The sequence below is a fragment of the Pan paniscus genome, chromosome 17 (genome assembly GCF_029289425.2).
Source record: "Pan paniscus chromosome 17, NHGRI_mPanPan1-v2.0_pri, whole genome shotgun sequence".
In the NCBI taxonomy this organism is placed as follows: Eukaryota; Metazoa; Chordata; class Mammalia; order Primates; family Hominidae; genus Pan; species Pan paniscus.
Genome location: NC_073266.2, coordinates 77,436,820 through 77,458,536, shown reverse-complemented (window position 1 = coordinate 77,458,536; position 21,717 = coordinate 77,436,820). Strand labels below are relative to the sequence as shown.

Here is a 21,717-nt window from a genome sequence, read left to right as displayed (position 1 = left end):
AGGCCAGGCGCCGTGGTTTACTCCTGTAATCCCAGCACTTTGGGAGGCCAAGGTGGGCAGATAACCTGAGGGCAGGAGTTAGAGACCAGCCTGGCCAACATGGAGAAACCCCATTTCTACTAAAAATACAAAAGTTAGCCAGGCGTAGTGGTGGGCACCTGTAGTCTCAGCTACTGGGGAGGCTGAGGCAGAAGAATCGCTTGAACCCTGAAGATGGAGGTTGCAGTGAGCCCAGATGGCGCCATTGCACTCCAGCCTGAGCAACAGAGCAAGAATTTCTCTCAAAACAAACAAAAATGATATTAAAAATCAAAACGGTTTTAAATGTATTACAGTGGTTGTTGCTGGGACTGCCATTAGGGATGAATTTCTCCTCCCTTTTTTACTTTTCTCTATATGCTGAATTTTGTAATATTAAAAATAAGATTTAAGGCTGGGTACGGTGGCTCACGCCTGTAATCCCAGTGCTTTGGGAGGCCGAGGCAGGTGGATCACGAGGTCAGGAGATCGAGACCATCCTGGCTAACACAGTGAAAGCCCTTCTCTACTAAAAATACAAAAAAAAAAAAATTAGCTGGGCGTGGTGGCGGGCGCCTGTAGTCCCAGCTACTCGGGAGGCTGAGGCAGGAGAATGGCGTGAACCCGGGAGGCGGAGCTTGCAGTGAGTGGAGATGGCACCACTGCACTCCAGCCTGGGTGACAGAGCGAGACTCTGTATTTAAAAAAAAAAAAAAGATTTAAAAGGGCAGGCCGGGCGTGGAGCTCATGCCTGTAGTCTCAGCACTTTGGAAGGCCGAGGTGGGCGGATCACTTGAGGTCAGGAGTTCCAGACCAGCCTGGCCAACATGGTGAAATCCCTTCTCTACTAAAAATACAAAAATTAGCTGGGGGTGTGGTGGTGCACGCCTGTAATCCCAGCTACTCGGGAGTCTGAGGAAAGAGCATTGCTTGAACCAGGGAGGCGGAGGTTGCAGTGAACCAAGATCGTGCCACTGCACTCCAGCCTGGGTGACAGAGGGAGACTCCTCCATCTCATTAAAAAAATAAAAAATAAAGGGCAAACCAGTTTGAGAGCAAACTGAAAGAGGTCAAGCCTGGTAGCCCCTGTTGCCTTGCCTGCCAGGTTCTTGATCTGGGGGATACAGCAGTGCATGGAAGAGCCCAGGCTTTGGCCCTCAGGGCCCTACATTCAAGAGAGGGCATCAGATGACTAGCAAATGAGCAGATCTATACCAAGTGGTGAAGAAGAATAAAGCAGGTTGGGATACAGTGAGTGATGGTAGGGGCATAGTCTTTCAACAGGTACTCAAGCATTCTCTGATAAAATGGTATTTGAGCAGAGATCAAAGAGGAGTAAGGGCAGAAGCTGGAGACTAGTTAGGAGGCCTCTGTAGCACCCGGGTATGGAATGATAGTGGCTCTGTGTACAGGGGATTAGAGAAGGGTCATACTCTGTCCATACTCAGAAGACATAGCTGCCAGGATTTGCTGAAGGAGTGACAGAATGTGAGGTCTATAGAAAGAAAGGGTCTTGGATGAGGCAAGAAGCCTGAGCTTGGCCTGAGCCTACTTTGCTTCGGAACCAGTCCATCCAAAATCCAGGTAGCTCGTGAAAGATGAATGAAGCTGCACTTTTTGAGCGCCTGTTACTTTTCAACACACTATCCCCATCCTTACTCTCGTCTGGATTCACAACAGTCTTTTAATAGTTGAAAAAAAAAATGTTATCCCAGACTACATAAATCAGCCATGATCACACCACCATTAAAGGATAAAATGGAGACTAAAACAAACATGTGGCAATTTCCCTGGGTGGTCCTCCTAGAGGATATTGATCCCTTGATAACAGGGGCCACATGTGTCAGCACTGCGCTCTCCACCATGCCCAGCAAAGCACCTGGCATGCTGCAGGCCCTCAACAAATGCTCGCTGAATTAACTCCCCTTGAGGAGAGGCCACGGGTGGCTACATTGTGAGGCTTGAGGACGCAGGCATTAGAATCAGACCGTTCTAATATTTGTCACTACCTCTGCATTCAGTCCTCTGACTTTGAGCTGGCTATTAAACCTCCTAATCTTCAGTGCGCTCTTGTTTTTTATTAAAAAAAAAAGAGAGAGAGAGAAGAAAGAAATGAAGATAATGATACTTAGCCCTCAGAGTTGGTGGAAGGATTAGATGAAATTATATTTGCAAAGCACGAGCTACAGAAGGTGGCACAGATCAAGGAATCCAAAAGTGTAAACTATTATTAAACCAAGGACCTCGAGACTATGCAATCCCTCCTCACTCCTCAGCCAGTACTTCAGTTCCTACCAAACCTGTTAGAAGACCCTGTAGCTTAAAATAGAGCAACTGGGGAAGATCTCTTCCGCTCCACTGCCCTCAGCCCCACCCTGCCTGGCCTCGCTATGTTGGCTGCAGCACACAAGCTGAGTCATGCCAGCTGCCGGCAGGGCAATTTCAAGTCCAAAGGGGCCATGTCCGTCACCCGATCCACAGTACACCCACACCTAGCTTTCCTGTCTGCAGAGATAAACGGCAAATGCGGGAGGCCATGTGTCTTTCTGGGTATCTGGGCCATCAACTGTGGAATGGCCATTTTATATGAGCGTTTATCAGCCTTGGTTTGTGTATCAGTGTCGGAGAGACACCTGGATTATACAATGTCAGTCTGCAGACAACAGTAGAGAAGTGTGAATCACTAGATTATTTTTGTAGATAGCTAATTAAGCAATTAATGCTAATCTCTATATCTAGCATAAGAAACCATAAAGGCTGGGCGCAATGGCTCACGCCTGTAATCCCAGAACTTTGGGAGGCCAAGGCAGGAAGATCACTTGAGCCGAGGAGTTCAAGACCAGCCTGGGCAACATAGGGAAACTCTATTTTTTTTTTTTTTTTTTTGAGATGGAGTCTCACTCTGTCTCACAGGCTGGAGTGCAGTGCAGTGACACCCTCTCGGCTCACTCCAACCTCCACCTCCGGGGTTCAAGTGATTCTCCCGCCTCAGCCTCCTGCGTAGCTGATTACAGGCACACGCCACCACGTCCAGCTAATTATTGTGTTTTTAGTAGAGACAGGGTTTCTCCATGTTGGTCAGGCTGGTATTGAACTCATAACCGCAGGTGATCCGTCCGCCTCGGCCTCCCAGAATACTGAGATTGCAGGCGTGAGCCACCGCACCTGGCCTCCTGTCTCTATTAAAAAAAAAAAAAGAAAAGAAAAAAGAAAGAAAGAAAAGAAAAGAAAAAGAAACTGAAATTTTTTCAGTCTTAGTAACTTGTCTGTTCATTTGATGCCCTTCACCTGCTCATTAAAAAGAAACAAAAAAATGAAGAAAAAACACTTCCTGAAAAGTAACCTGCTGAGTCACCCTCCAAAGGCAACTATGGCCTGTGCTCAGGAACTGGCTCACTTTTCCGATTCGCATTGCATAACCCCATCCCCAGCACCTCTTGCTTGCCACCCGCTTTCTCTTTGACATTCCCCCTTCCACTTTGGAGGCTCGCTTGGCAGCCTCCTGTTGGCCCTCTCAGTGCATCCCCTTCCAAGCTCCACAGTGACTTCCTCTGTGGAGCTGATTCTTCCTGAATGCACAGTGGTATGGGAAGCAAGGGAGAGATGCCCCAGGAGCCAGCTCCCCACCCCAGCGCAGCAGAGGAGTCCAGCAGAAGAAGCCTAAGGGAATGTCTTGAAATGCATACCAGAAGTATATTAAGTCCTAATACTCAGGTTCTAAACAAGCCCTCTCCCCAGGGCAATGGCAGTTTTGATGGGATATGCCGTATTATTTATATAAAGAGTAGAGAGTATCGGAATCTGAATATTAGTGCCAAAAGGGTGGGTGTAGGAATTGTCTGGTGCTGTGGTGCCCAACCCAGCTGCACACCAAGATTACTAGAGGAACTTAAAAAATACCGATGGATAAGCCCTCTCCCAGACCAATTGAATAAGAGTCTCTGGGATTGAGATGGGGCATTTGCAATCTCTGCAGGTGACTCTAATGTGCGGTTAAATATAGGAAATCCAGTCCAGTGGCTCTTAAGTGTTACTGAGTCACAGACTCCTGTGACAAGTACAATAGATTTCATCTGGAAAAAAAAAAAAAAAACAACAACTCTTTTATACACAATTTCAGAGACACACTGACACCCTGAGGCTCCCCTATCAGGTCAGACTTTTCTTTGGGCAAATGATGAGTGAGGCCAAGAACAGTTAAGAAACCTCAGCCCTTCGTGGTGGCTCATGCCTGTAATCCCAGCACTTTGGGAGTCCAAGGCGGGTGGATCACAAGGTCAGGAGTTCAAGACTAAGCCCAGCCAAGATTGTGAAACCCCATCTCTACTAAAAACACAAAAAATTAGCCAGGTGAGGGGGCAGATGCCTGTAATCCCAGCTACCTGGGAGGCTGAGGCAGGAGAATCGCTTGAACTCGGAGGGCAGAGGTTGCAGTGAGCAGAGAGCACCACTGCACTCCAGCCTGGGCGACACAGTGAGACTCCGTCTCAAAAAAAAAAAAAAAGAAAGAAAGAAACTGCAGCTCTAGGCCAGGTATAGTGGCTCACACCTATAATCCCAATACTTTGGGATGTGGAAGTGGGCAGATCTCTTGAGCCCAGGAGTTTGAGACCAGCCTAGGCAACACAGTGAGACCCTATCTCTACAAAATGTTTAAAATTAGCCAGGCATGGTAGTGCATGCCTATAGTTCCACCTACTTGGGAGACTGAGACAGGAGGATCACTTGAGCCCAAGAATTTGAGGCTGCAGTTAGCGGTGATCATGCCACTGCAGTCCAGACCCTGTCTCAAAAAAAAAAAAAAAAGAAAGAAAAGAGAAAAAAGCCTCAGCCCAGCCAATAAGGCCTGTGAGCTAGCAAAGGCCAGGCCAATATGTTTTCTCCTTTCTCAGTGGTGAGCACTAGTCAGAAACAGTTTTCTCTGACCTAACACAGTACCATAGATATGAGAAAAGCAACGATTACCATCTATCTTATCCAATTCATTTACTGAGCAGATGTCAGGCAAATCCTGTAATAATACTAACATTCATCCATCTACTGAAACCGTCCTTAGTGAAGTTTTACTAATTAATCTTAAACAACTCCTGTTATGGGTTGAATTGTGTCCCCCAAAAGATATGTTGAAGTCCTAACTCCCAGTCCATGTAAATGTGGCCTTATTTGGAAATCAAGTCTGTATATATAATCAAGTTAACATGAGTTCATTAGGATGAGTCGTAATCCAGTATGACTGGTGTCCTTATAAGAAGACGACAAAACGAACGGAAGGCCGAGACACACAGGGGAAATGCCATGTGGCAACAGAGGCAGAGGTTGGAATGATGCATTTACAAGCCAAGGAACACCAAGGATTGCCAGAAACCACCAGATGCTAGGAAGAGGCAAGGAAGGATTCTCCTTTTCAGGCGTCAGAGGGAGCATGGCCCTGCTGATACCTTGATGTTGGACTCTGGACTGCAAAACTGTGTGAAAGAAAAAATTCTTGCTGCTTTAACCCACCCAGTCTGTGGTACTTTGTACAGTTACCTTAGCAAATGATAGACCTTGGGCCAGGCGCAGTGGCTCACACCTGTAATCCCAACACTTTGGGAGGCCGAGGCAGGAGGATCACGAAGTCTGGAGATCGAGACCAGCCTGACCAACATAGCAAAACCCTGTCTCTCCTAAAAATACAAAAATTAGCCGGGCGTGATGGCACGTGCCTGTAATCCCAGCTACTCAGGAGGCTGAGGCAGGAGAATCGCTTGAATCCGGGAGGTGGAGGTTGCAGTGAGCCGAGATCACGCCACTGCACTCCAGCCTGGGCAACAGAGGGAGACTCTACCTCAAAAAAAAAAAAAAAAAGGCAAATGATAGACCTAGTAATTGTTCCAAGCAAGCTGGGACACCTAAGCCACAGAGGAGAGCTGCTAGGAATCCGCACCCCAGCCTTCCTGCCTGGCTTGGTAAAAGAGATTTCCTTGATGGAACCTCTAAAACTGTGCCCCTGCTCTGCTTTTTAAAAAGATTCCACTTGAATATTTTGTGCCCTCTTAGTTTTGCTCATGGCACTTTCTGTATTTACTTTGGGTACTTGTAACTATCTCCAATGTCCATCTTACCCACTGGACTATAACTTCCCTAGGGGAAGGAAAAATGTCAAGTCTTGTTCATGGCCCATACCTAGCTCAGTGCCCGGTAAATAAAGAATTGAGTGAATGAATGAATGTGAAAGTGACATTCAATCTTTATCCTGATGGATTTCTCTGCTGCATCTGAACACCTCTCATCCTTTGACTTGAATGATGGGATCTTTCTATGTTTCCCAGACTGGCCTCAAACTCCTGGGCTGAAGCTTTCCTCTTTCCTTGACTTTTCAAAGTTCTGGGATTATAGGTGTGAGACACTGTGACTGGCCAACATTTTCTCTTGGCATTCATTTCTGATTGTTCCTTCTTATTCTTTCAGGCCTCTCTTTCTCTGTACATTCTTTACATACTTCTATTCCCCAGATTCATTTTCATTTCATTCTCTCTTCAACTCTTCTAGTTGTACCCACCACTGATATTTATATGACTCACAAACTTGGGGCTAAGATCTTTCCTGAACTTCATAGATATATATCCACACTGTCTGAAAGATGTTTCTCCCTAAGTATCCCCAGACGTAACAAATAAAATTCAACCCACTTTACCTTTTTTAATATCTCAAGCCCATTTCCTCTTCTCCTACCCTAAAAGACTGCCAACACTGAGGTCTTCATGGCTTCTCACATTCTAGATGTATCCCTCTCAAATCTGTCCTCTATCCAGGCACCAGATCGAGGTATCTAAAATGTCAACTTTCCATTTACTCCTTCTTATACTAGCCCAATCAATTTACAAGATAAAGTCCAAGCCCCTTCATATGACAAACCACACCCTGCTTAACTCTCCAGGCTTGAATCCTTCATCTCCTACTTTAAACTTTAAAACCCAGCAGCACGAAAGTGTCTCCTATTCATGTTGCCATATGTGTTCTCTTCATCATGCATTTGCCTGAGCAAGATGTCTTGAGTTAACGTCTTACTCTTTAAGACTCATTGTGGTGGTGGACAGCCTTTAATAACGGATCCTTGGCCAGGCACAGTGGCTCACACCTGTAATCCCAGAACTTTGAAAGGCCAAGGAAGGAAGAAAGCTTGAGGCCAGTAGTTTGAGACCAGCCTGGGAAACAGAGAGAGATCCCATCTCTACCAAAAATTTTAAAAAATATTAGCAGGGAGTAGTGGCATTCACAAGTGGTCCCAGCTCCATGGGAGACTGAGGTAGGAGCATCACTTGAGCCCAGGAAGTCAAGGCTGCAGTGAGCCATGATCAAAACACTGCACTCCAGCTTGGGTAACAGAGTGAGACCTTAGGTCAGAAAAATGAATAAATAAGCATAAAATTTTAAAAACTTAGCCAGGCATGGTGGCACACATCTGTGGTCCCTGCTACTTAGGAGGCTGAGGTGAGAGGATCCTTGAGCCCAGGAGGTCAACACTACAGTGAGCTATGATTGTGCCACTAAACTCCAACCTGGGTGAAAAAGCAAAACCCTGCCAAAAAGAAAAAAATAAAAAACTCAAGAATCCCCAACTCCTACTTTTCACATCTTGTGTGATCCCTTTTCCCCAAGTATAGGTCTGACCTGGTGACTTATTTCTAGGAAATAGAATATAATGAAAGGGACGAGAGGTCACTTCCATGATTAGATTATACATGACGGTGACTTCCATCTTGTTTGCACTTTCTCTCTCTGGTTCTCCTCAAATGTTTCTTTTGAGGAAGCAGGCTGGAGAGGCCTAGGTGGCAAAAAATAGAGGATGGCCTCTTGACAACTGCCAGTTAGGAACTGAGGCCTTCAGGCAACAACAGTGTCAAAATCAAGTCCTTCCAACAACCACAAGAGAGCTTAGAATGAATCCTTCTCCATTGGAGCCTTCAGTTGAGACCACAGCCCTAGCCAATAACTTGATTGCAGCTTTGTCAGAGACTCTGAAGGAGAAGATCCAGCTAATCCATGCTCAGAATCTTGATCCACAGAAACTAGGAGACAATAAGTGCATGCTGTTTTAAGCTGCTAAATTTCTGAGTAATTTATTACAGTAATATGTAACTAAAACAATCATTTCAGGCAACCTCTATTCCATGAAGACTTCAATCCCTCCTGCCAGGCTCACACACACATACACACATTTTGTGAGCCTCTTCAGAGCTTCCACAGTGCTTTCTACTCACCTCCTAGCACTGTATTAAAGGTTTAATTATAATTAAGCCTTTAATTAATTTTTGAATTGTTGTTCCCAATAGACTTTGAGATATTTGAGGCTGTAGTATGTCCTCCTGGTTGTTCTATCTCAGTATCTCTATGTCAAATAGTTCTTGGCACATCTGGTCAAAAATTATTTTATGGATGAATGAATGAATGAGTGAACAAATGAATAATAGTCATTTTGCTAAGTGAAGCAGGGGGAAAAATAAATTAGATCTATGTTATAACTACAGGAACATATAATCAAGTTGAAGAGGCAGACAAAACCTGTTATGCCTATAATTTCATGTGCTATATTGTATTGCACAAGTCTTTGTTTTCACATGGGAAAAGAGGGGTATTTTTCTGACAAATTAATAAATGTGTGTTTGTTGAAGAAAGAACATGTGGGAAACTCCTACTAAAAAAGTAACCTTCGTGAAATCAAAGAATTTCGTAATATAACCACCCATTTTTCCCTGCCAGGTCCCCAACACTTGTCCATAAGGAATCAACAATGAAGTAATGATCTGGAAAAGAAAAATGTGCTATGGGAATCTAAAAGATAGAATGTCCTTTCTGTTCTGAACAATCTGAAAAGAATTCTCAGAGGAAATGGATTTTGACATGGACCTTGAAGGATGACAGAGCTTTGAGCAGTAAAAATAAGAAAAGAAAGAAATCCAGAGTTGATGAGAAGCATAAACAAATCCTTAAAAGGGAAGCAGAGAGACAGAGCTTGGGAGACGGGGAGAGAAGCCAGATGAAAGATGAAAATTGGAAATCAATTAACTTAAAGAGGGCACATGAGGTCATTACTCTTAGATAACATGGTTGAAAGATGAACCTTGTGAAACTTAAGGAACAAAAGGGAAGAGGAACTTGCTAAGTAGAGTTAAGAGGGCTCGAGGTGCATGGAGACATGCCAATCACTTTACATGAGTTTGAAGGAGGAGATGACTCTCAGAGGTTTAGCATGATGCAATGTAAAAAGAGGCCTTTGGATGTGGCAATTAGACAGCTAGTGACCTTTAGGAAAACAGTAACTGTGGAAAAAAAAATGGAGATGGAAGACAGATTACAACATGGCAAAAGTACAGTATATTTGAGGAAGTCAACAAAGCAACTAGATTTGGAAAAGCAGTCCCAATAATAACTTGGTAGACCTGCTCATTAATTAAGTCACTAGTGATTTTGACAATAAAATAACTTATCTGATTGTGAAATAAACACCTTTCTTTACTTGAAATAAAAAGTAACTGATATTACCTGACTTTTTTTTCTTATGTTGAGACAGGCTTGCTCTATGGCCCAGGCTAAAGTGTGGTGGCATGTTCTTAGCTCACTGTAGCCTAGACCTACTGGACTCTGGCCATCCTCCAGCCTCATCCCACCAAGCAGCTGGGGCTACAGGCACACTCCACTATGCCAGCTAATTATTTTTAATTTTTATTTTTTGTAGAGACAAGGTTTCCTCGTGTTGCCCAAGCTGGTCTTAAACTCCTGGGCTCTAGCGATCCCCCGACCTTGGCCTCTGAAAGTGCTGGAACTGCAGCAGTGAGTCACTGCACCCAGCCATTTTTTCTTTTTTCTAGTGAATACTTTCTTGGCTTATAACTTTAAGTTCTGAACTATTTGCAGATATTTCATCTGGTTGTGTTCATCTGTCTTCTCAACTGTAAAGTCCATAAATCAGGAGGAATGTCTTTATCTCTTCACTCATTTTGTACTTAATAATTCCAACAGCTATGATAACATTTGGCTTTTGTAAACTCTCTGTAATCCTACAAAGTATTTTTTTTTTCAGCCATTTACTGGTGGCTTATGAACAGTCATGCCCTGGGCTGAGAGTTTTGACTCCATGGTATCTTTTAATCCTCTAGTGATACTTGTGATAGGCAGGGAATAATGATTATATCCTTCTCAAAACTGAGTCAAAAGTGGTGAAAAAAAGTAAGTGGGGGCCGGGTGTGGTGGCTTATGCTTGTATCCCAACACTGTGGGAGGCCGAAATGGGCGGAGGTCAGGAGTTTGAGACCAGCTTGGCCAACATGGTGAAACCCCATCTCTACTTAAAATACAAAAATTAGCTGGGTGTGCCGGCACACACCTGTAATCCCAGTTACTAGAGAAGCAGAGGCAGGAGAATCCCTTGAACCCAAGAGTCTAGAGGTTACAGTGAGCTGAGATTGTGCCACTGCACTCCATCCTGGGTAACAGAGCAAGACCTTGTCTCAAAAAAAAAAAAAAAAAAAGTTAGTAGGATATAGCTACTTAGATGTAGATTCTTAGGGTTAAATCTACTAACATTTCACATGGAATCACATTACAACCTTACAAGGGTGACTCGCCTGATTTGCCTGGAAATGAGAGCATTTCCAGGACATGGTACTTTCAGTTTTATTTTATTTATTTATATTTGTATTTATTTATTTTATTTTATGAGATGAAATCTCCCTCTGTCTCCCAGGCTGGAGTACAGTGGCACGATCTCGGCTCACTGCAACCTCCACCTCCCGGGTTCAAGCAATTCTCCTTCCTCAGCCTCCTGAGTAGCTGGGACCACAGGGGCAGCACCACATGCCTGGCTAATTTTTGTATTTTCAGTACAGACAGGGTTTCACCATGTTGGCCAGGCTGGTCTCCAACTCCCGACCTCAGGTGATCCACCCACCTCAGTCTCCCAAAGTTTTGGGATTACAGGCGTGAGCCACAACACCCAGCCTGTTTTTATTTATTTTATTTATTTTTGAGACAGAATTTCGCGCTGTCACCCAGGCTGAAGTACAGTGGCTCGGTCTCTGCTCACTGCAACCTCTGCCTCCCTGGTTCAATCAATTCTGGTGCCTCAGCCTCCCAAGTAGCTGGGATTACAGGCACGTGCCACCATGCCTGGCTAATTTTTGGATTTTTAGTAGAGACAGAGTTTCACCACGTTGCCCAGGCTGGTCGTGAACTCCTGGGCTCTAGTGATCCTCCTGCCTTGGCCTTCCAAAATGCTGGGATTTCAGGTATTAGCCACAGGCATCTGGCCAAGGGACTTTCAGTTTTAAAAGCGGGACAGTCAGAGGCAAGCCGGTACCAAACAAATTTCCATATTCATTAAGGATGAAACAATAAAATGCTTTCATAAAGAAAAGGGCCAATATCTGTGGCCTCCCACAATATTTTTAAAGAAAAAATTTCAGGGTAAGTGTAAGGTAACTTGGGTTGAAACTTACAGGAAAGTGTGTTTTAAGCAAGTATACATACTTTTTAAGTTAGCCAACTTATTCTAAAAATAGTATGGTTGGTAAGTAACACACTGACGCCTTGTTACTGCCCTTTGTCCTTGTTTACGTTAATTTAAAGTTCAGAAAAAACGTCTAGATTTATCATCCAGACTAGGTGCTTTCCAAGACTCCTGGAAAGGTCTCTGAATAGCAGGGTAGCTCAGGAGTCATTGATAAGTTATTAGCCTGACTTCCTTCTATTCCTCTATAATGACATTTTGAAAGTTAAAGTTCTAGTCTTGACTTTCTAGTTCTCAGAAACCTGTTCATTTTAATATAACATCAGTAAAGATTTTGAAAGGGCTGAAGGAGCTGTTTTCTCACTTCAGTGGCCAGCGCTGTATTGTGTCATTTTTGTTCAGATAGGAAAAGGGGAGTGTTTTCCTGATGAATCAATAAATGCGTATTTCTTGAAGACAGCATTTGGGAATCTCTTACTACAAATGCAGGCTTTCTAAAACCAGAGGATTTCACAATATAACCACCCGTTGATTTCTGACGGGTTCCCAACACTTGTCCAAAATGAATCATCACAAACATACACTGGTTAATCTAGATGTTCTCTGTTGTTTGATTTTTTTTAAAGTAGTGGCAGCCACTTAATCTTCCTTCCTGACTTCTGCCTAGACTTGCTGAAATAGGGTGGATACTGCAGGGGAGCCGAAAAAACACACCCGTTGCTGTTTTGACAGGCTTCTTTTAATACCTTTCTTTCCATTTACAAATAGCTCCTGCAGGTCCGTCTCAGTAGGTGCTGTTTTGGCTTAAGTTGGTAAAAAGCGAGCCCATGAATGCTGTTTCTTTCAGAATTAATCCTGTTCTCCTCCACCACAAAATCCCTCCGGGAGTGAGATGCCACCTGACTGTGCCTGACTGGCTTGCTCTACCTACCTTCTTGGATTAACGTGAGACAGTTTATAGGGTTAGTCTCATTTATTGCTGCAGATTGGAAAGCCCCTATACCAGATGAGTGCAAATAGGGGCTGCAATGATCAGTCTTTTTTTTGCCTATCAGCTGGCTTAATCATCAGCCTTCCTCGGAACACCCAGAGGTGTAAACCTTGGTTGTAATTAATGAGACTCAGGATGGAAAACAAACTGGCGTTGCTCTGGGATGGGGATCCTGCATCCAGCCCCACGCTGGGAGGCAGTCGCGTTGTGGTAGGAAGATAAAAGAATTTTGAGGTCAGAAAGACACAAGTTCAGGCCGAGCGAGGTGGCTCACACCTGTAATCCCAGCACTTTGGAAGGCCGAGGAGAGCGGATCACTTGAGGTCAGGAGTTCAAGACCAGCCTGGCCAACATGGCAAAACCCTGTCTCTACTAAAAATGCAAAAATTAGCCAGGCGTGGTGGTGTGAGCCTATAATCCCAGCTACTCAGGAGGCTGAGGCACGAGAATCACTTGAACCAAGGAGATGGAGGCTGCAATGAGCTGAGATTGCACCACTGCACTCCAGCCTGGGCAATAGAGCTAGATTGTCTCAAAAAAGAAAAAAAAAAGAAAAAAGAAAGAAAAGCCCAAGTTCAAATCCTGTGACTTCTCCTCATTTGCCAATCGACTACTTTGGGACTTTGAGGACACTGTTGATTCTCTGAGGCTGCTTCCTAGAATGAAAAAGATAATCATACCTTCTGAATAGGAGTGTCTGAGCACCACATGGATTAATAAAGTTATGTTTCTAAAGTATTTGGCACATGATGGGTTTGTCAGTGAGTAGTATTTATCTAGTGGAAGTTTTGTTCTATTAGTATATATTCATATGTGTATATACGTACATACATGTATATATAAGTATATATGAGTCATGTGAGAATAGTGTTAATGTAGCAGTGTTGCACCCCTGTGAATGTGTGCAACTGACTCCATAAAGCCAAAAACAAAGGCAGCTGGGGTTTGACCTGTGTTTTCCAAATTAACACTTTTTTTTTGTCTTATCTCAGAGAGAGCATTTCAAGATTCCCTTCTGAAAAATTACTGTACCCAAATCTAGCCTTACCCCAGTCAAAAATAACTAGACCGGAACTTTCTTTCTACTTCTTGAAATGTATGTAAATCAGGACCTGAATTTTTATATGAATACATGCAAGGGGCTTTGGACAATTCAATAGTGCTTGTGAAAGCTGTTGTATACCAGGTGAAGAAAAAAAACAGTTTACCATTACTAAGAGTTTATAAATTAAAAGCAGATGACCTCATCAAGGGAAAAACTGCCACTTCCCCTCCAGCTCCACCACTGCTTTCCTTTGAAAGGTTTCATTTGAAACGTTTCAAACGTCTTTCCTTTGAAAGGTTTCATTTCAGTCTAACAACCTTAATTGGGTAAGATCTTCCATAGCTTTGTAGGAAAGCTAACCTCTAACCCTCCCTCCATCTTGTCGGGAAAGTTAACTCACACTTACTGGACACTGACTGTGAACCAGGCACTATATTCATCTCATCTCATTTGATTTTCAATGATGCTTTGAAATGGATATATTTTAGACCAGTTTATAAGAAAACAGAGATCAAATATTTATCCAGAGTTGCACAAAGTGGCGAAATGACAATTCTGAAGCCAGAGGCAATGACAATGACAATTGTGGGAGAGGGACATAGTCGTTTTGAAAATGGCTGAGTAAAGATGTGAATTTGGAAATGGGCAAATGTCATAGGCTCTGCTAGAGATCATAGTGAGAGAGCATGAGAAGAACAATAGAGGCATTTTCCTAAAACACAAGAAATATCAAGGAGTTATTTGCACATTCTATGTTGTTCTATTCTATCTTATTGCACAGTGTAAATCCAAGCTGAGGCTTCTCGCACTGAGCAATGTCTAATGGCAGACAGCATAGATTACATGGACTGTATCAGGGCGGGGGGTGGTTGGGAGGTGCCCAGACCATGTGGTTAATTACTTGATAAATTAAAGAATCCAAAATCCCCATCTATAACTCTTACCAACTCTCCTGTTTCTCTGGTGATTTGAAGAATGGTATATTTGGAAGAAAACCATAAGGGAATAAATCGTGAGCATGAATGTTTCACCCTGAATTGGCTAAACAGATTTCTGAAAGTTTTTAGAAGAGAGACTAAAGTTAGTGCCTGGGCGGTATTGACAAATGTTTTGGTCTTTAACCATGAACTATTACTTGAGAAAATTCACGTGATGACACCGCAGGGTATGTCTATCAAGTGACCCTATCTACTTTCAGCTCCACATAAGAAGGAATTCTGGCAGTGATACCATCACTGGGAAAGCTTGCATGCATAGCAAACTCTCCTTTCTAAGAAAATACAAGTCCAAGAGGTGCCCACTCAACCTCCTCTAAGATTTAGAATCAATGTTTGGGGGAAGAATCCAGAAAACAGAAATTTGGGGGGGGGGGTGTCTTTTAAAATCCCACTCCCCTGCTTCTTTTTGCAAACCCTTAACTTTCCTCTTAGTGTCTGAAATGAGCTCAGGAGTGGGGGTCAACAGACTTGGAACTATGGTGGGAGAGCTTCAGACTCCTTTGCCATCCCATTTTATGATTCAAACTTCAGGGGACCTTAAAGATGATCTAAGTCTCAATTTCAGAGATTAACTGTGGCTCAGAGAGGTTGTCTTGCCCAAGGTCACACAGCTCATTCATGATTTTGCCTTGAAAGTCCAACTTCAAGATTCTAAAGTGGGATACTCCTTGTACCACAGCACTTCCAGTCACTATTCTATTTTTAAGGTGTTTGTTCTCTTCCTGATGGATCGTCCCCTTTGACGATTGACAATGAGATTTACAGGATTTTTGACCCTTTAGGTGGTTTCTCTCCGTGATTGAGAGGAAGTGGGGCAGGGAGGAGTTTGTAGAGTTATTGCAATGGATTCCAAAACCCAAATCACAGCACACAGTTCTTTAAAGTGAAGAACAACTTATTCACGGATAGATACATTTTCTTTTATAATATAAATGCAAATTTAAAAGCTAGCAGTTTTTGTCAGTCAACAGATATAATTAGAATTGCCTGAACATCTTGGACATTTTTTAACATTAAAATATGGTTCTCAAAAAATATATAGCTCTAATATCTGAAGATTGTGAATCTGTGCCTAAGCCTTCATGTGCTACTCTTTATATAAAAGAAGAGCCTGAGGTACACTTTTTTTCCTTGTTTTCTAGTGGTGGCGAGAACTAATAAGGTGCACTTTTAGCAAAACAATTCTGGCTATGCGAACAGGCTCAGAGACAGGAGTTACTCTTCCAGTGATTCTCAAATCAAATCATGTAGTTTGTCCCCACTCTTTCTGAAGCCAAGCTCCCACCTCCACCCCACTTTCCCAGACAAAAGCCTCTCCCTCCAGATTGTTATGTATCTTGCCCATAACCCTGCATCCTTCAGCTCTCTGGTTCTTCTTTTCCTCTAGTAACTCCTCCTTCTTCCCTCACGTTTCCCATGTTAGGAAGGCAATTTACATTCTAAGGTGTCAGCTGACTCTTTCCCTTGGCAGAGGTGGGGTGAAGATGTGGCTACCAGATTGAAGCTAAAAACTAGGGATATCTTTTAGTTCTCACACTCAAAACAGGAAGGCCATTGAGTTACACCTACTTTTGCACATGACTAACCTCAGATGAAGCAATCTTTGCTACTCTACGGCTGGAAGCAGAGGAAGAAGCGTGAGGTCGCCAAAAAGGAAACTGCACTGCAGCTCCTCTTGCCAGACAGACCCAGGAGCAGTCAAGGATGCCAGCTCACAAAACACCTCTAATTAGATCATGAATCTGTATAGGCTGTAATCCCAGCACTTTGGGAGGCCGAGGCGGGCAGATGACTTGAGGCCAGGAGTTCAAGACCAGCCTGGCCAACATGGTGAAATCCCCGTCTCTACTAAAAACACAAAAATTACCCAGTGTGGTGGCGTGTGGGGGAGGCTTTAGCACGAGAATCACTTAGACCCAGGAGGCAGAGGTTGCAGTGAGCCAAAATTGTGCCAATGCACTCCAGCCTGGGCGACAGAGCAAGACTCTGTCTCAGAAAAAAAAAAAAAAAGGACCTATGTTGGGCATTCATTTCCTATTTTTCACTATTTCCCCTCCCAATTAAAGTGTAAGTCCCTTGAGAGCAGAAATCATGCAAACTCCCCTATATTTTCTACTCCAACTACTGGGAGGAGACAGTGTGGTCAGAAGGTCAGAGGATGCCTGCTGATGGAAATCAGTTAAAATACTTTGGCTTGATAATGAACACTTAGTAATTAGTAGCTTACAAGATGAAGACAAAATTAACACACAGAAAAGAACAGTGAAAACTTTTAATAGTTTACTGCCACAGTATCAACTTTTATATGTGTATATATGTTTAAATACAAATTAGACCATAAATACCAGATGGTAAAATAGCTGCCTCTAGGCTGAAAAAAAAAAAACTCTCTACCACTAAATAAACAATCTTAAGTAATACTGAAGAAAACAGATGTGAGGTAATTTTCCATCTAAAGTGACTACAACCTACATTAAGACATTTTAACTAAAAATTCAAGTAGTTATAAGACTCTTGTAACTCAAAAATGTAACTTTAATACACATTTTCAAACTAAAGAAAAATACTTTAATTATAAATAGGCAAAATAAATAAAATTATTCCTGCTGAAATAAAATCAAGACATTATTTATTTGAGGACTGTATATAGCCCAGATAAAAAAATGAAACTTACTTGAGACCCTACTAAGAAGCTATATAATACTCTAATACAAATTATCTATACAGATACCCATATAAGTATGTAAGTATGTGTATACATATATATTCACCAATGCATATATGGAACTTTCATTCTAGATGAGAACTAACTGTTCCTTTTTTTTAAGAAAAGTATATTCCAATTATGAAAATATTCTTAATTTACATTAAGAGATCACTTTTTGTAGGATGCACACTAACTAATGTGACAAGGAGCATTTTCTGAATCTTTAGAAACTTCTTTAGAAACATTCATTTCTTATCAAGTTACTTCTGAATATTTGTTTTACTAAGTTTCAAAAACATCAATTAAAAATCAACTTCTTTTTTCTTTTTATTATCCCTGGTTATACAAGATCCCCATGTTCTTTTATTATATTGAATGTTCAGTCTACTGATTTACTGGTCCCAAGTAACCCTCCTATACTTTATCCAATTTTTTCAAAGTTATTTTCCAGTTTTCCATAGTTTCTAGTAATGCCCAACAGGAACACATTGAATGAAAGATCATCTGAACAGAAGCAATACAATTTGAGTCAAAAGAAACAAATGATTTTACGTTGTGTAGTGACCGAAGAAATCAACACTAAGTATAACATTTCAGTGTTCTCAGAATGAGTTTTTTCATTATAACAAGGTAATATGTATAAACCGAATCATATACAATGTGCTGAGTTGGCACTGAAAAGCAAAACACCAAAAACAGCAACAACAATGCACTGAACTGTTTCTCCTCAGCCGCCCAGTCTAATCACAGGTCATCTCCCTTCACAGTAGGCCAGCGGTAATCTTCGGCGAAAACACTAGAACAATTCTCTAAGTAAAAAAGAAATGTGTCAATAATTACTTCTTTATTTTCAAGGGTCTTCCATTCTTGCTTTAAAATAAACAAAGTGGTTTTATAATGTTCTCTCATCCCAAAGAATGATAATCTGGGAAATCTTGAACAGAAATTCACTTTGATGTATTCCATCTTCCGTTTCCAAGGGCACCCATGAATGCACCTTCACATTCCTCCCAATTACAATGCAGTCTTTCTTCAAATTGATGAAACGTGCACCTCCTGAGAAAACTCTTTTGAAGGAGTCCCCTCATGCAAGTTTTTGATGCAGTCAGGTTCCTGAGCAGAAGAGTTTGGATATCAGATTCAGAAGTTTCTGCCGGAAGTTCAGTTTGTCTCCAAATCTCCTGAGTTGAGTAGCACACTCGACTTCCAGCTCTGAGAAGGAAAGCAAAACATGGACATGAACATTGATGATATTACAGACTGTAACCAGCAAGACCTAATACGCCCACACTAGTGACAAATTGAGTATCCCAGGAAGCATTTCTCTTAACTTTGGCTTTATGTGCACCTGTTTTCCAAATGTGACACACACACACACTTACACACATTGTGACTCACCGAAAGCAATCGTTAAGGTAAGAATAAAGACATTTACTTTGAGTTTTTAAAAAACGCATCCTGGATGAGGCAAGTGTTACCTTACTTTCAAATATGTCAAATACCACAAAGAGTAGCATTATCATTCTTTGGGATGTGAGAACATTGTAAAACCACTTTGTTTATTTTAAAAGCAATGCTACAAAGAGTAGCATAAGTCACCAGCCTTAGATGATGTCATCTTTTTCTCTTCATTTAAGGTTGGCTGGGAAACAGAAGTCAAGTTCCGTGTGGCTTTCAAGTAGGATTTGATTTTCAAATGGCAATAATTTACAGCTTAGGTTATACTCTCATTACATAGGCAAATCTAGAGGTATTCTTTTTCTCGTTAAAAAACGCTGATATTTTCTCATAAAAGACTCATAAAATCTTATCCTAAAATTAAGTCCGCATTCTCTAAAATAATTTAAACATTTCTATTTTAATGTAAACCCACTTCTTCCTATAACCCCATTATGTACCAATCCATTGCCTTTATGGAAATGAGAGGAGCAGAAAATAAGCAATGTTTAATTCACATGTTTACTACTTTTTGGAATTGAGTTATTCTAACTGAATATTAAGAAAAATAATGCTTATAATTTCCAAGTACACTTTTTTTCAGTAAGTGCAGTTAACACTATGCTGACTATAATATCGTATCTATACTGACTATAATTTCAATTTTCTTGAATATTTCAAAGAGCAGCTTGAGGTCTTTCGGGTACACTTCATGATTACAAACATTAAAAATCATGATTACAAATTAAAATCTGGTCTATTTTATAAATCGACCCTGAAAATACCGTATTTAGGCTCAAAATAAATCAAAGCTGTCAATATATAGTAAAGCAAAATCTTAAACCTATATTTCAACCAATTTCTCTCTACAAGAAGTGAGTGAAATCTTTCCTAACTCCTACACCAAGAGACCTAATAAATCCCTTAAGATGTTATTCTTTATGGGCTACAAGATCAAACATATTGGGAAGTATTTACATAGACATGTTGTCTACAGAGATTGAGATACATTAATATACAGTTCTAAAAGAAAAACCAAATACCATTCAGCATCCGACACTGGAAGCCCTGAATTCTAAGTGGAAAAGTTATCCCTTTCACCAAAAATGTAGAAAACAAGGCAGAAAATACTTCCCGGTCATTTCCTTAATTTTTTAAAAATTGCATTACACACCTATAAATGTATTAGTATCAATCAAATCAAGTTTAAGAGGGACTTTGTGCTGCTTCCTGTTCTTGGGAATTAAGTCGGACCAGAAAGTGCTATGCATAGGTAAGATCCCTCAGAAAGAAACAAGGTCAGAATCCTAAGACATCACAAAAGGTAGACAAAGCTTTTTCCATCCCACACAAGCGCCAGAGACAGCAGCCTGTTACCAACTTAGGCATGGTCACATTTGCAATGCACCACTTCCTTCGCACGCCCCAGGAGCTCTATAAAATGAAAGTAACTTAAAAGGTAGGGGGGGGCGTATAATCGTCTGATGCAACAGCAGTATGGCCCACACAGACTTCGGGCTCTGGGCAGTGACTGGGTTCTCTGTTTAGATTTAGAAAAAGCATGGGGCCGGGGCGCTGGCCTGAAAAGTTACGATGGAGCTGTATGTATCGGGGTGGGGAGTGCGAATGAATGAATGAATGAAAAAAAGGAGCGGACTAACTCCTATTCTCCTATCCCCACCTCCCACAATATCGATTATTTAAATGTTACAAGATTTTCTAGGCTCCTGAACACAGGGGCCCCTGTGGGGCCGTCTCTGGAAGCGCTGGGAGTCCAGGCGGTCCCCGGGACTCTCTCCCGCCCCTTCTGCCGCGACAATGACTTCCTCCTAGAGACAGCCGCCTACACTTGCGCTTGTTCCTCGTGGCCCCGGGGAAGGGCAAGTGGCGAGGAGGAAAGAGGAGGAAAGGAGCTTTTTGCCCCTGGTGAAACGCAGCTGCATCCCAATCCCAAATCCGGCTTGGTCCCTCGCCGTACCCGCCGGTCCTGGGGAAAAACCCCGAAGAACTTTCTGGAGGCGCCCCTAAGGCTCGCGCCAGGGCACAGACCTGGCCCGACCTTGACCCCCGTGCAGTCTGTGCTTGAGCCCCGACGAGCTGAGCCCGCCCCAGCCGAGACCTCGACCCCGGCCCCGACCCCGCCCGGCCTGGGTCTTCGCTGGCCCCAGCGGGTCGGTACCTGCTGGAGCCCGCGCGGGGCTCGGTTGAGCGTTCTTGCGCGCCTTCTTCCCAGGCATCTCCGCCGGTGCCGCCGCCCACTCAGCTACAGAGCCCGGGAACCTCAGCCTCCAACTGGAGCACCTCGGACAGCTGCAGGACGCGAGCTGAACACGAACAGTCCCGCAGGCAGGGATGCTGGGATCGGGTGTCCGGACGCGCGGAGATGCCAACTACACACGGTGAGTGCCCGGGAAACTCTGAGGTCCCCGCGCCAGAGACCACGCTTTTGTCCAGTGAGAACTTCCCTGGTGACGTAGGGAAACTAGACGCCCGGCCCGCCCCTGTCCCCGCCCCTGTCCCCGCCCCGCAGACGGCGTTATGGGAGCGGACGTGGGACCCAGGCGGGCGGGGAAGTACCCCGCTGAGCGCGACCTGCCCGGACACGCTCCCGACCCGCGGCGGCGCCGACCCGCGGCGGGGGGCGCAGAGCGCTCGGCCCCGAAATTACTTCCTTACAAAACGAGGTGGGAGGAGAAGGGGGTCGGCTTTGACCATCTGCAAACGCTGGACGTCGTCAGCGGCAGTGGTGGCGGGAGCTGGGAGTGGCGGGAGCTGGGAGTGGCGGGAGCTGGGAGTGGCGGGAGCTGGGAGTGGCGGGAGGGGAAGGGTTTAACCAGGAGGAAAGTTGTGGGTGGGGAGAGACCAGAGGCCTTGGCAATTAGAGACTTGGGTAAACAAGCCCAGAAAAGAGATTGGAAAAGGAAACTTTTCGAACTTGAAGAGTATGGGCAGTAACAGGGAAGGGAAATGAGAAGAACCTTAATCACCGCAGAGGAGATGCCAGAGGCCCTGTGAGAAAGCTCCGGGTCCCAG

At 43.3% G+C, this 21,717-nt stretch overlaps 1 protein-coding gene across 1 annotated transcript; it reads right to left on the bottom strand.

Moving 5' to 3' along the window:
- Nucleotides 1–16,798: 16,798 nt before the first annotated feature.
- On the bottom strand, nt 16,799–21,118 carry LOC100979315 (phorbol-12-myristate-13-acetate-induced protein 1). The gene is made up of 2 exons (XM_057300424.1): nt 20,864–21,118; nt 16,799–18,459 (listed from the first exon to the last, which is right to left on the bottom strand). Exons 1-2 carry the CDS (start codon nt 20,919–20,921, stop codon nt 18,353–18,355), a joined length of 165 nt encoding a protein of 54 aa, XP_057156407.1. The 5' UTR covers nt 20,922–21,118; the 3' UTR covers nt 16,799–18,352.
- Nucleotides 21,119–21,717: the final 599 nt, after the last annotated feature.